General features: G+C 43.3%; 1 protein-coding gene and 1 non-coding gene across 16 annotated transcripts in view; both read right to left on the bottom strand.

Annotated features, from left to right (window-relative positions):
* AFG1L (AFG1 like ATPase) overlaps nt 1-10980 on the bottom strand; it is a 256149-nt gene extending 245169 nt beyond the window's left edge. For 14 of the 15 annotated variants that reach the window (XR_011623284.1, XR_011623285.1, XM_071096259.1 and 11 more), the window contains exon 1: nt 10602-10980. Coding sequence is in view for 12 of the 15 variants with exons in the window: in XM_071096259.1 (XP_070952360.1) it covers nt 10602-10740 (139 nt within the window). In the remaining 3 variants the exon portion in view is untranslated. The remainder of the gene's footprint in view (nt 1-10601) is intronic. The other variant, XM_071096261.1, reaches the window with a different exon arrangement.
* A 1866-nt stretch (nt 10981-12846) lies between these two features.
* LOC112428531 (U6 spliceosomal RNA) lies at nt 12847-12953 on the bottom strand. Its single transcript, XR_003020515.1, has one exon. It is a non-coding gene; the product is annotated as a U6 spliceosomal RNA (small nuclear RNA).
* Nucleotides 12954-14881: the final 1928 nt, after the last annotated feature.

The raw sequence follows: 14881 nt of genomic DNA, 5'->3' as shown, positions 1-14881 counted from the left end.
CAGGATAAGCAGTATGGTTAAAGGAGATTATGAAAGAGATTCTGGAGATTAAAGTATCAGGTATCTCCAGGCAAGGAGTAGAAATGGTCCTCAATAGAGAACCTTGGGCAACGGAAGCAAAAGACAGCAGGAAGAGGTAGCATCCATAACGCTTTTAGGAGAGAAGATAGAGCTAGGTGGGGTAGAGCACACCTTAAGTCTACTACTGGAGACTGGGGTTGTAGGATCACTTGAGCTCAAATTAGAGACCAGGCTGGGCATGGTGGCTTATGCCTGTAATCCTAACACTTTGGGAGGCCAAGGCAGGAGAAAAGCTTGAGCCCAGGAGTCCAGACCAGTGCAAGCAACATAGTGAGACTGTGTCTCTAATTTTATTTTATTTTATTTTATTTTATTTTTTTTTTTTTTTGAGACGGAGTCTTGCTCTGTCACCCAGGCTGGAGTGCAGTGGCCGGATCTCAGCTCACTGCAAGCTCCTTCTCTCGGGTTCACGCCATTCTCCTGCCTCAGCCTCCCGAGTAGCTGGGACTACAGGCACCCGCCACTTTGCCCGGTTAGTTTTTTTTGTATTTTTTAGTAGAGACGGGGTTTCACTGTGTTAGCCAGGATGGTCTCGATCTCCTGACCTCGTGATCCACCCGTCTCGGCCTCCCAAAGTGCTGGGATTACAGGCTTGAGCCACCGCGCCCGGCCATGTCTCTAATTTTAAAAAGAAAAAAAAAAAAAGGCCAGGCGTGGTGGCTCACACCTGTAATCCCAACACTTTGTAAGGCTGAGACAGACAGATCACTTGAGATCAGGAGCTCGAGACCAGCCTGGCCAACATGGCAAAACCCATCTCTACTAACAGCACAAAAATTAGCCGGGTGTGGCAGCTCACACCTGTAATCCCAGCTACTCAGGAGGCTGAAGCACAAGAATCACGTGAACCTGGGAGACGGAAGTTTTAGTGGGTGACAGAGCGAAACTCCAATTTCCAGAGTCAAGGAAACTTATCTTTTGAGCTATTGACAGCAGAATTAAGTAAAGTATACTCCTGTAAACAAAATTTAGAGCATAATTTTTTCTCTCTACCTGATTTCTCCAGAACTGGAAAACAATTAGTGAGTATCTTAACTTATGGCAATAGTTATTTGCTTAAGTGCAATAATAATCTGTTTTCATTCGTAACAGGGCACAACTGGAGAAACTGGTTATTTTACCAAGGTTTTGACTGAAGTGGTGTGCTTTCCTTTAAGGAATCAAACTTGACTTACAGAGCCAATAAAAGCTCCTTTAGAGACTGGCCTCATATCTTGTCTACACAGTCCCTACACAGGGTTAGTACAGGCCCAGGAGCCCCAAGTTATCTTGGAACCTCAAGAGAAGAGGTGTTTACTCAACTCATAGGTATTTGAGGGTACAAACCCATGGCTGGGCTCGGCTTTTATAAAAAAAGTCTTACCTGAGATTCCTTCTATGGAACAGAGTTCCATCAAAGCCAATTTTAAAAGCCTATATGAAAAATAATTATTTTTCCTGTACTTCATACAAATATCAGGCCAAGTATAATAAAGCAAATCGGTCTTACCATGATTTGTCTTTAGTAAAAATGGGAGACTAGAGAGAAAAATGATGTTTCAAGAACTATGGTATATCTGTTATTAAATTCTAGTCTAGGGCTGGGAGTGATGGCTCACGCCTGTAATCCCAGCACTTTGGGAGGCCAAGGTGGGCAGATCACCTGCAAGAGTTTGAGACCAGCCTGGCCAACATGGTGAAACCCTGTCTCTACCAAAAATACAAAAATTAGCAGGGCATGGTGGTGGCACCTGAAATCCCAGCTACTCAGGAGGCTGAGGCAGGAGAGTCACTTGAACCTGGGAGAGGGAGGTTGCAGTGAGCTGAGATCATGCCAATTGCACTCCAGCCTGGGCAACAGAACAAGCACATCAGCTTGGTTCCAATAGTTGCCCAGTTCATGGAAAACCTTCTAAGTTCCTTTACTTGGAATTATTTTATTTATTTTACCTGACTATTATGGAATATATTGCTACTGTACTCTTTGTGAAGGAATGCAGGATAAGCTTACTCAATGTTCTCTTAAATTGAACAGTTATTAATCTTCCAGATATCACCTTTTGTCAGAACTCAAAAGTTATGAGTGGCCCTCGCCATATCGACGCTTTCTGACTGAGCTCCTCTCTACCCTGAATACAAGAGACCCTAATAGTTAGGCAGGAATAGCATTGCCCCTATTCAGCCTCAAGAAGTTGCAGAAGATGGATCTTTGTTTCTCTTCAACCCTTAGGATTAAGGGTTTCCTTGTAAAAGGGGGTGGGGGAAATGTCAGAGGCGTTTGAACACGAGCAACTCCATTTTGAAGAAGGGCTGGGTAAAATAAGTCTGAAACTTGGTGGGCTGCATTCCCAGGAGGCTAAGGCATTATTAGTCACAGGATGAGACAGGAGGTTGGCACAAGATACAGGTCATAAAGACCTTGCTGATAAAACAACTTGCAGTAAAGAAGCCAGGCAAAACCAAGATGGTGATGAGAGTGACCTCTGGTTGGCGTCACTGCTACACTCCCGCCAGCACCACGACAGTTTACAAATGCTTGGCAATGTCAGGAAGTTACCCTATATGGTCTAAAAAAAGGACCATGAATAATCCACCCCTGGTTTAGCATATAATCAAGAAATAACCATAACAATGGACAATCAGCAGCCCTTGGGGCTGCTCTGTCTATGGGGTAGCCATTCTTTCATTCTTTTACTTTCTTAATAAATTTGCTTTCACTTAAAATAAATAAATAAATAAATAAACTCCACAAAATTCAAGACCAGCCCAGGCAACAGAGTGAGGCTTGGTCTTAAAAAAAAAACAAAGAAAGAAAACAAGTGTTGAATATACTCAGCCAGAAGCGGAATGACATTTTTTTTTTTTTTTTGAGACTGAGTTTCAATCTTGTCGCCCAGGCTGGAGTGCAATGGAGGTGATCTCGGCTTACTGCAACCTCCACTTCCAAGGTTCAAGCAATTCTCCTGCCTTAGCCTCCCAAGTTACTGTAATTATGGGCATGTGCCACCACATCTGGCTAATTTTGTATTTTTAGTAGAGACAGGGTTTCACCATGTTGGCCAGGCTGGTCTTGAACTCCTGGCCTCAGGTGATCCACCCACCTCGGCCTCCTAAAGTGCTGGAATTACAGGCGTGAGCCACGGTGCCCAGCTCTAAATGACTTTTTTGTCAGAGAACTTCAGAGCATATCACTGCACCAGGTCCTAGGCTAAACTACCAATTTCTGGACCCTGACATCTATTATTTTTGTGGTACTTCTTGTGAAAAGACAAATCTGAAAGTAGTCATATCCTATTTAAATATTCGTCATTTACTTAAAGAGAATAAAGCTCTTGAAGTATAAAGCAGTGCTAATCTACAGTAAATCAATAATCCATTCTAGGCCTCTGAATTTTCTTTTTATCAGTTCTACTTTTGGGCACATTCTACTACACCTCCTCCTCCCTCCACCCCAGAACTACATCCAGGGTACTAGCTATGCCTAAGTAGTAAGCTATGCTATACTTTAAAAAAATAATGATCTATAAAATCCTCCATTATCATAAAGATAATCAGTCTCAGGAATAGACATGACCTTCTTTTCTAATACAATAAATATTAACAAGAATCCAAGAAACATGAAATAAGTTTCACATAAAGATATTCATCTAATTGGATAATAAAAAGTTAAGTTCAGGCCAGGCGTGGTGGCTCACACCTATAATCCCAGCACTTTGGGAGACCAAGGTGGGCGGATCACGAGGTCAGGAGATCGAGACCATCCTGGCTAACACGATGAAACCCCATCTCTACTAAAAATACAAAAAATTGGCCGGGCGCAGTGGCTCACACCTGTAATCCTAGCACTTTGGGAGGCCGAGGCGGGTGGATCACCTGAGGTCGGGCGTTCGGGACCAGCCTGACCAACATGGAGAAACCCCGTCTCTACTAAAAATACAAAATTAGCCGGGCGCGGTGGCTCACGCCTGTAATCCCAGCACTTTGGGAGGCCGAGGCGGGCGGATCACAAGGTCAGGAGATCGAGACCACGGTGAAACCCCGTCTCTACTAAAAATACAAAAAATTAGCCGGGCGCGGTTGTGGGCGCCTGTAGTCCCAGCTACTCGGGAGGCTGAGGCAGGAGAATGGCGTGAACCCGGGAGGCGGAGCTTGCAGTGAGCCGAGATCGCGCCACTGCACTCCAGCCTGGGCGACAGAGCGAGACTCCGTCTCAAAAAAAAAAAAAAAAAAAAAAATACAAAATTAGCTGGGCGTGGTGGCGCATGCCTATAATCCCAGCTACTAGGGAGGCTGAGGCAGGAGAATTGCTTGAGCCTGGGAGGCGGAGGTTGTGGTGAGCCAAGATCGTGCCATTGCACTCCAGCCTGGGCAACAAGAGTGAAACTCTGCCTCAAAAAAAAAAAAAAAAAAAAAAAAATTAGCTGGGCGTGATGGTGTGCACCTGTAGTCCCAGCTACTCAGGAGGCTGAGGCAGAAGAATCGCTTGAACCTGGGAGGCGGAGGTTGCAGTGAGCCGAGATCACTCCACTGCATTCCAGCCTGGACAACAGTGAGATTGTATCTCAAAAAAACAAACAAACAAACAAACAAAAGCAAGTTCAGATGCTATAACCAGTGAGTGTTAAGGGAAACAGAAAATAAGTCCAAAGACTATTTTCTTAACTAGTAATATGTACTACTAATAAATTGTACCTTGGCAAGTAACATGTAAAAGAGAAACAAAATATGTATAAATGTATAAATAAATAAATAAATAATAAACTATACCAATTCATATGGCTGAGGAGGGTTAGTTCTACTCACATTAATACCTAATCGGGGGGTGGGCCTGGTGGCTCAAACCTGTAATCCCAGCACTTTGGGGGGCCAAGTTGGGCAGATCACCTGAGGTCAGGAGTTCAAGACCAGCTTGGCCAACGTGGCGAAACCCCATCTCTACTAAAAATACAAAAAAATTAGCTGGGCAGTGGTGGTGCATGCCTGTAGTCTCAGCTACTTAGGAGGCTGAGACAGGAGAATCACTTGAACCCAGGAGCCAGAGGTTGCAGTGAGCCAAGATCACACCACCGTACTCCAGCCTGGGTGACAAGAGCGAAACTCCAACTTAAAAGAAAAGAAAAAAAAAAAACAACCCCTAACAGAGAATAAACTCCTGTGTACATATACTGAAGAGATGATGGAGTTAAATATGAATCATCATTTAATACAAGCACCTAAAAATATAATATTGTGATATTGTCAGCATAATAAAAAGAAATCACAAGATGTGATCCTCATATTACCTTGCTTCTATGAAACACATTTAATTTCTAAGGTTAGCTTAAAGAAAAGGGATTTCAGATATGCTAATTTTTAGGTTTTAGAAAACCTATGAACATTTCCCTCCCTGGCTTCTCTCCTAGTCTCCTAAGACCACTCTATAAGGCCCCCTTCTTCTGCTCACAGAATGGCAAGTTTCCTCAAGCACTAGCCCTTAGCTTTTGCTTTTGCTTTTATTTTCTCTTCTTTTTTTAGAGACAGGGTCTCATTATGTTGCCCAGGCTTGTCTCAAACTCCTGGCCTCAAGCAATCCTCCTGCTTTGGCCTCATGAGTAGCTGGGATTTCAGGCACAAGCCACAGGCTCATTTCATCCTACACATAGATTCCCAGGCTCATTCTTCTATTTTCATGGCTCCCAATACCTCATATTTTCTTTCTTAATCTCAGATCCCCAAGTGTCCTACAACTAACTAGACTTATTTACCTGGAACTATAAAAAAATGCCTCAAATTTAACAAGCCCCAAACTGAATCTCCCTCTAAAATCCTTTGGCGCTACCATTTTGTTTCATTTTTGTTTTGTTTCTTTTGATTAAATTGCCCAAACCCAGAAACCTAAATTGCTTTTTTATTGTTTTACTTTTTACTTATTATGTCACCTGCAATAGGAAACCTAAATTTACCTTCACTCCTTCCTTTCCTTGTCTCCTCTAAGTATGTCCAAGTTTTATGTTATTTTATTTTATTTTATTTATTTTATATTTTGAGACAGAGTCTTGCTCTGTCCCCTAGGCTGGAGCACAGTGGTGTGATATTGGCTCACTGCAACCTCCGCCTCCTGGATTCAAGCGATTCTCCTGCCTCAGCCTCCCAAGTAGCTGGGATTACAGGCATGCACCACCATGCCCAGCTAATTTTTGTATTTTTAGTAGAGACGAGGTTTCACCATGTTGGCCAGACTGGTCTCGAACTCCTGACCTCAGGTGATCCACCAGCCTCAGCCTCCCAAAGTGCTGGGATTACAGGCATAAGCCACTGTGCCTGGCCAAGTATGTTAATTCTATCAAAGAAGTGTCTCTGAATTCCCTCCCTCTGCTGCCCTGCTCTCCTTCACCACAGCAGTAATTCAGCCCCTAAACCACTCCCTAATACTCTATCTACTTCAACTTCCTCCTAAATAATCACCCAGCTTCCAGTATTCTCCCATCCAGGCATTTCTGATCTGTTTTTCAGGTGGCCACAAGAACAATCACACTAAAACAGATCTGATCACTTCTATTCCTGAGAAACTTCCACTAGTGTCCCACTGAGCTTAGACATCTTAACATACTGTAAGAGACTCTTCTCAACCAGATCAGCACACCTTTACAGCTTCATCTCTAGCTGCTCTCTCAGTGACCATAAACCAATAAGGGCCAGGTACAGCTCACATCCATACTTTTGCTAGAAATAAAAAATCTGGCCAGGCGCAGTGGCTCACACCTGTAATCCCAACACTTTGGGAGGCCGAAATGGGCGGACCACCTGAGGTCAGTAGTTTGAGACCAGCCTGACCAACATGTTGAAACCCCCTCTCTACTAAAAATATGAAAATTAGTCAGGTGTGGTGGCGGACGCCTGTAATTCCAGCTACTCAGGAGGCTGAGGCAGGAGAATCACTGGAACCTGGGAGGCAGAGGTTGCAGTGAGCCGAGATCACGCCATTGCACTACAGCCTGGGTGACCGAGCAAGACTCTGTCTCAAAAAAAAAAAAATCTTCCCCTCTCCAAGCAGAGCTGCTTCCTCCTCTGTAGTCTTATAACACTTTAAACAGGCTTAGATCATGGTACAATGTGTTATTAATGTTCATTGTTACATTAAAAAACTATTATAAATAGCAGTTAAGTTTGTGACTCTGAAGCAAAAACACCTGGGTTTAAAATCCAAGTTGGGGGCAACCCGCTCGGGTCCCCTTCCACACTGTGGAAGCTTTATTCTTTTGCTCTTCGCAATAAATCTTGCTGCTGCTCACTTAAAAAAAAAAAAAAGAAAAAGAAAAAAAAATCCAACTTGGGTGACCATCCCTGTTTATTCATCTATAAAATACAGACAATAATTTTTATAGGGTTTTATGAAGATTAAATTATGAAACAGAAACTGCTAGCAAAATGCCTAGAACACAGAAGGGGCTCATCAAATGCTGGCTACCATAATATCATCTGCCTTTCAAGGCTATGGGCTATTCAAGGGCTGGAACTCAAGGGCTGGAACTCAGTTTCATTCACTTTTCCTTCTTTTTTTTTTTTTTTTTTTTTTTTTTTTGAGACAGGGTCTCATTTTGTCACCCAGCCTGGAGTGCAGTGACACCATCTCTCTCAGCTCACTGCAGCCTCGACTTCCTGGGCTCAAGTGATCCTCCCACCTCAGCCTCCCAAATAGCTGGGACTACAGGCGTGCACCACCACACCCAGCTAAGTTTTGTATGTTTTTAGAGAGGGGGTTTTACCATGTTGCCCAGGCTGGTCTCAAACTCCTTAGCTCAAGTGATCCTCCCCCCTCAGAATCCCAAAGTGCCCAGATTACAGGCGAGAGCCACCATGCCCAGCCACATTACACTGTACTAAATAGTAGACTTCAAAAGATGAAAAATGAAGATAAAATAGAAATGTAAACAATAAATTACCCCCCAAAAAAATCAGGAAAGGGCCAGGCGCAGTGGCTCACGCCTATAATCCCAGCACTTTGGGAGGCCGAGGCGGTGGATCACGAGGTCAGGAGATCGAGACCATCCTGGCTAACACGGTGAAACCCCGTCTCTACTAAAAATACAAAAAATTAGCCGGGCATGGTTGCGGGCCCCTGTGATCCCAGCTACTCGGGAGGCTGAGGCAGGAGAATGGCGTGAACGCATGAGGCAGAGCTTGCAGTGAGCCAAGATCGTGCCACTGCACTCCAGCCTGGGCGACACAGCGAGACTCCATCTCAAAAAAAATAATAAAATAAATAAAAAATAAAATCAGGAAAGGGATAGAAAATAGATTTGTAAATCAGACTCCGAATACTGAACAAAATTTCAACTAAAATTTTCCCTTTATTTAAAGATGGGGGCAGGGCGCTGTGGCTCACGCCTGTAATCCCAGCACTTTGGGGGACCGAGGCTGGTGGATCACCTGAGGTCAGGAGTTTGAAACCAGCCTGGCCAACATGATGAAACCCCGTCTCTACTAAAAATACAAAAATTTGCCAGTGGTGGTGGACATCTGTGATCTGAGGCGCCCACCCAGGCTGAGGCAGGGAAAATTGCTTGAATCCAGGAGGTGGAGGTTGCAGTGAGCCGAGATCATGCCATTGCACTCCAGTCTAGGAGACAGAGCAAGGCTTCATATCAAAAAAAAAAATATATATATATACAAAATAAAAATAAAGAGGGGAAGGGAGCATCCTTAGATACAATTAAATGGACCTCTAACCTAACTGCATTTTCATCTAATCGTCACACCCAGAACTGGCTAAATTTTGTATATTCCAGAAAATATGAGTATAGATTAATAGCACAGCCTTTACTTGAATTCAGAAGTTCTGACACTTACTAGCCATATATCTTCAGCAACCTTGGATTCGTGATCTCCAAATAAGGATAATGAGGAATAATAAGATAACGTATGCAGAAAGTACTTAGCATATTGTATGACACAGAATAAGCATTCCGTGAATTTTATATGTTATAATGATGGTCCTTAAATCTTAATGTTCATAAATCATGGTATATACATAGAATGGAATACTATTTTTAAAACTTAAAACACAAGGCAGTTCTATTAATATGAAATTGATATGGTATTGATATGGAATGATCTCCAAGCTACTAAATTTAAAAAGAAATTAACAATTAACAGAATTAACTGCTGTATACACAAAATAATGTGTACAGCATGTTACTACTTCTATTTTTTTAAAACGGTTAGCTCTATATGTATATGCTTGTACATACGCAGAATGTATCTGGAAGAATACATAAGAAACTAGTATCAGAGATTGCCTCTGAGGAGAAAAACTAAGCAGCTAAGGGATAGGGATAGAAGAAAGCCTTACATTTTGCCATATTCTTTCTTGCACCTGTTGAAATTTATACTATTTGCTTTTATTGACTACCAAAAACGAAAAATAAAATTCATATTATAATCCACAGCTTACACTACCAGAATATTCCATTATACATTTATTTATTTATTTATTTATAATGACTACTCCAGCAGATCAGGGCTACCCCCTAGGCAGTGTGTGGAGCCTATTCCATTATACTAAGTGCATTATGCTAATCTTTCGATAAAAACGTAAGGTAATGTAATCAAAGTTCTAGTATTAATTTCAACTGCATTGATGATAAGGGTCAAAGATTGTCATATTTTTAGCTAAATTAATCAATAAGAATCTATTTATTAAGGTATATACTTTATTAAGGTCATCAATCTATTAAGGTATATTACAGGGGTTGCTTGAATTTGAGAAAAAGGAAAACAAGTATGTGGATCAGGGAGACAATGAGAATAATTTCATTCATTCATTCAAAAATCATATTTGCATATCAGGTACCACTCATTGCGCTAAGTGCTTAGGAAACAATGACACAATGTCCTTGCCTTTGAAAAACGTGCAGTTTTGTGCGAGTATAGGAATAGAGCAGTAAAACTGGCACTCTTGACTTGGTTACTCAGAATATACATTCATTCATTCACGAACATATAACTGAATGAAGGAAGCCAGGGAGAAGGAAAGCCCGGTGACAAAATAATTCCACTGAAGCCTCTAGTGACTTTAAAAGAACACCAAGAATCGATCCCTAAATCTGAGAATGCGTGTGGACCTTCTTTCCCAGAATCACGAGAGACAGCAGGGCCTGCAGAGGTCCCAGGCGCGGCTCTTCCTCCAGTGCCCGTAAGTCACCAGCCCCGAGAGCTTGGAAAACGCAGAGGGTAGGGGTCCCCAGGCCCCAACCCCACACCTGCATCACTGCAAGTCAGGCACTCCCACTGGGCTCAGCTCTCTAAATGTCCCGGAGGGAAGACACTCTGAGTCGACCTCTGACCCTCAAAATGAAAGTCACTCAGGGTTATTTCCCTCAGTGCTCAGGGCTCATTCACAGACAGTATAAAAGGTCAAGAGAAATGGAAACACCTCTCGAGGAGCCCTTAGCTTCGTGAAAGCAGGAGACACCTGGGGTAGATCGGACAGGGAGGGTGACCCCAGAGCCTTCTCCAGTCATATGCAGTCGGCTCGGACTACTCATGGCACAGTCACTGACCTTTCCAAAGGGGCTTCCCAGGGGCGGTGGCCAGAGGAGCGAGAGCGGCGGCCCGGGCCCCGCACCCAACACATCTCCCTCTCAGCGGGCTCTGTGTTAAGGGGCGCAAGGTAACCAAGAGCGACCAGGAGGCCGCCATCTTGAACTCCGTACGAGGAGAGGAAGAGGAAAACTTTATTGAAACCCAAGAGAGACGGTGGCAAAGTCAAATCTCGCCGTGCACGCTGAAGGCTCCACCCGACAGAACCAAGGGATCAGTTAGGGAACGTGACCTCCAGTAGCCAGATGGGCGGGCTGCACTCCCGTGCCCTCCCGTCCTTCCGGACGCTGCCAGCCGGGACTACGACTCCCAGCATGCAGTGGGGCGGGGCGGAACGGAACGGAACGGAACGGGCAGCTCCAGTCTGGGCCGCCGCAGGGAGGGTGATTCTCCGCTCGGCGCTGGCAGCCTAGGAACCCGAAGTTTTCAAGGAATTGGGAAGTGATTATGACGGGTGGGCAGGTAACCACTCTTGAACCTTTTAAGTTAGCTCACATGACCGAGATTCCGAAACCTGAATAAAATGGAGGTGACCCAGTGGGCCCTCGGGTTTTAACGCAATAGTGATGTCACTTCGTCACACCTCCCTAAATGGTAGGCCCATTTTTTATTTTACCTCCAGCGTCCAACTCATCTTTGACGAGTACCTGAAATGTGTGCGTACCGTTTTCCCTTTTCGTATTTGAGTAATCTAAATGGTACGCACTCAAATGTTTTGAAACAATGTGTAAGTGGCATGGGAAAGCCAAGGGCCTAAGAAGGACTGTTGGTGGACTGAGAAGTCATGGGACAGTGTATCCGAAGGGTAACTTCTCATTGATCAGCCCTAATTTGATTAAACAATACATGCTTTGAGATACTATAATAAGCGAATTAGGAGTACAAATTGCTCTCCAGAAGAGGCTGACAATCCAGTAAGCGAGATGAATTCCAGAAAAGATAATACAGGCCAGGCTAGGTGGCTCATGCCTGGGAAGCCAAGGCAGGAGAACTGCTTGAGCCCGGGAGTTTGACACTAGTCTGGGCAACATAGCGAGATCCTGTCTGCAAAAAATACAAAAATTAACTGGGCATGGTGCCTGCGCCCTGTCGTCCTAGTTACCAGGGAGGCCGAGGTGGGGTTGCGTCCCGGAGGTGGAGGCTGCAGTGAGCTGGGATTGTGCCACTGCACTCCTGCCTGGGAGACAGAGTGAGTCCCTTCTCAAAAAAAAAAAAAAAAAAAAAAAAAAAAGACGGGCGCCGTGGCTCACGCCTGTAATCCCAGCACTTTGGGAGGCCGAGGCGGGCGGATCACAAGGTCAGGAAATCGAGACCACGGTGAAACCCCGTCTCTACTAAAAATACAAAAAATTAGCCGGGCGCGGTGGCGGGCGCCTGTAGCCCCAGCTACTCCGGAGGCTGAGGCAGGAGAATGGCGGGAACCCGGGAGGCGGAGCTTGCAGTGAGCCGAGATCGCGCCACCGCACTCCAGCCTGGGTGACAGAGCCAGACTCCGTCTCAAAAAAAAAAAAAAAAAAAAAAAGAAAGAAAGAAAAGGCCGGGCGCAGTGGCTCACGCCTGTAATCCTAGCATTTTAGGAGGCTGAGGCAGGCGTATCAACTGAGGTCAGGAGTTCAAGACCAGCCTGGCCAACATGGTGAAACCCCGTCCCTACTAAAATACAAAAATTAGCCGGCATGATGGCGGCGCCTGTAATCCCAGCTACTTGGGAGGCTGAGGCAAGGAGAATCGCTTGAATCCGGGAGAGGGTGGCTGCAATGAGTCGAGATCGCGCCACTGCACTCCAGCCTGGGCGGCTGAGCGAGACTCTGTCTCAAAAAAAGAAAGAAAAAGAAAAGAGAAGAGGAGGGTAGGGAAAGGGGGAGGGGAGTGGGAGGGAGCAAAATAAAAAGGTTTTAAAAATAAATTTTTAAAAAAGATAATTCAGTGTTGTGGAATCAATGAGAGAGCAATTTGGCTAGTAAATCAAAAAGGACTTCTAAAAGCTCAACTTTTTTTTTTTTTTTTTTTAAAGAGAAGTGGCCTCGCTATGTTGCCCAGGCCCAAGTGCTGTGGCTATTCACAGACTCCATCATTGTGCATAGCAGCCTTGAACACCTGAACTTACATGATCCTCCTGCTTCAGCCTCCCCAGTAGCTGGGACTACAGGTGCCAACTACCATCCCAAGCTTTAAACGCTTTTTTTTTTTTTTTTTTTAATTTTTAAAAACATGGAATACTTCACGAATTTGTGTGTCATCCTTGCACAGAGTTCGTGCTCATCTTCTCTGTATGGTTCCAATTTTAGTATATGTGCTGCCAAAGCAAGCACTACAAGCTTAACTTTTAAGAGATAAAGACCTTCCAAGAACAGGGAATAGAGTGAAATAAGGCAGGCAAGAAAGTCTGGAGTATAGGAAGGAGAAAGTTCAGTTGTGTGAAAACAAATGAAAAGACTACACTAAGAAGAATTCCAGGAAGTCAGGCAGTTAATCCACACTAGAAGAGGAATTCCAAAGAAACAAGAAAGAGAAACTGTAGCATGGCCTAATAATTTAGAGACGTTTCTACCAACTTGGTCAAATCATTTATAGAAAAAATTATTTTGATTGTATCTGTCAAAATAAGCCAATTTACACTGACTATTTATCTTCTATCTGTAATTCCACGACCTGGCATGACAAACTGTTCTTCCATACTGTGGTGATTTTTTTTTTATTTTGTTGCTAATTTTTGGTGTGACACTTTATGAAAGACCTTTTGAAAAATCTGATTGTTTCTCCCTTGACTTGAATATGCATTTATCACACTCAAAAGACTTTCAGAGAGTATTTAGATTTCATTATGTTTGCCCGAAAAATCACTTGCCTTGGCCAATGAAATTATCCTTTATTAGAAATTCCAACAGCTTAATTATTATGGAGGTAATATAAGCACTCATGGATAATTTAATGCCAAAGACGACCTACAGGAAATTTTCACATGGTTGTGCAAGTAGAAACATAGGAAATCAACTTTATTTTATACAAATGTAAGCTAATTTAGAGGGAAATAACTTAGATTAACTTAATAACTTAGATTGTAATTGATGTATTCGATTATATTATAATTGATGTAGTCAAGAGAATGACCAGAAGACTAAGTAGCCATTGTAAACCATTTTATTAAAACATTAATCCTGCTGTTCCTGCAATTCCTAAAACAAATTAAACAAAATAGCCTGAAAAAATTTTTGAACATTGTCAGGAAAACTATTTGAAATAAGTCATAAAATTATGAGGTCTTTTCTTGTCCTTATTTAAAAAATCTTCCTAGAGAAAATGGCAAGTAGCTCTGGCATCTAATATTAAGGATAAAACCAAATTAAAAGAGTCAGAGAAGGACAAATACAATGAAAGAAATGAGAAAATAAGAAAGAAAGTGGTCAATAGAAAACATACTGAGTCAGGAGATATATTTGAGCTCTGATTTTGTCACTAATTCAAGTTCTCTTTGTTTTTCTTTTCTTTTCTTTTCTTTTTTTTTTTTTTTTTTTGAGGCAGGGTCTTGCTCTGCCACCCAGGCTGGAGTGCAGTGGTAGGATCTCGGCTCACTGCAGCCTTCACCTTTCTGCTTTAAAAGGGCAATCCTCTCACCTCAGTGTCCCGAGTAGCTAGGACCACAGGCATGTGCCACCATGCCCGGATAAAATTTTCACATTTTTTTTAAAGACAGTGTCTCCCTATATTTCCCAGGCCCCTCAAATGTTCCTTCCGCCTCAGCCTCCCAGTATGCTGAGGATACAGGCTTGAGCCACCACGCCCAGCCTGTTTTTCTTATCCATAAAATTAGGCTGGTTTCTGTATTAGCTATCTCACAGGCTTTGTGAGAATTAAATGAGATAATATATACAGTATACACAAACTGTTAATCAGAAATGATTGTAAATAGATATTGAGAAGAATAATGTCAAAACCTAAAATAAAGAACAGGCCCAGCACCATGGCTCATGCCTATAATTCCAGCACTTTGAGAGGCCGAGGTGGGAGCATCACTTGAGGCCAGCCAGCCTGAGAAACATAGCGAGACTGCATCTCTATTGATTGATTGATTGAGACAGGGTTTCACTGCAGCTTCTTGTCTTCCAGGCTCAGGTGATCCTCCCACCCCAGCCTCCCTGGTAGCTGGGACTATAGGTACACACCACCATGCCCGGCTAATTGTTTTGGTATTATTAGAGAGAATTTTGCCATGTTGCCAAGGCTGATAAACTCCTGGGCT

The sequence above is a fragment of the Macaca nemestrina genome, chromosome 5 (assembly GCF_043159975.1).
Source record: "Macaca nemestrina isolate mMacNem1 chromosome 5, mMacNem.hap1, whole genome shotgun sequence".
NCBI lineage: Eukaryota > Metazoa > Chordata > Mammalia > Primates > Cercopithecidae > Macaca > Macaca nemestrina.
Note: the sequence above shows the minus strand (reverse complement) of the source record. Positions and strands in the feature narration are given on the sequence as shown.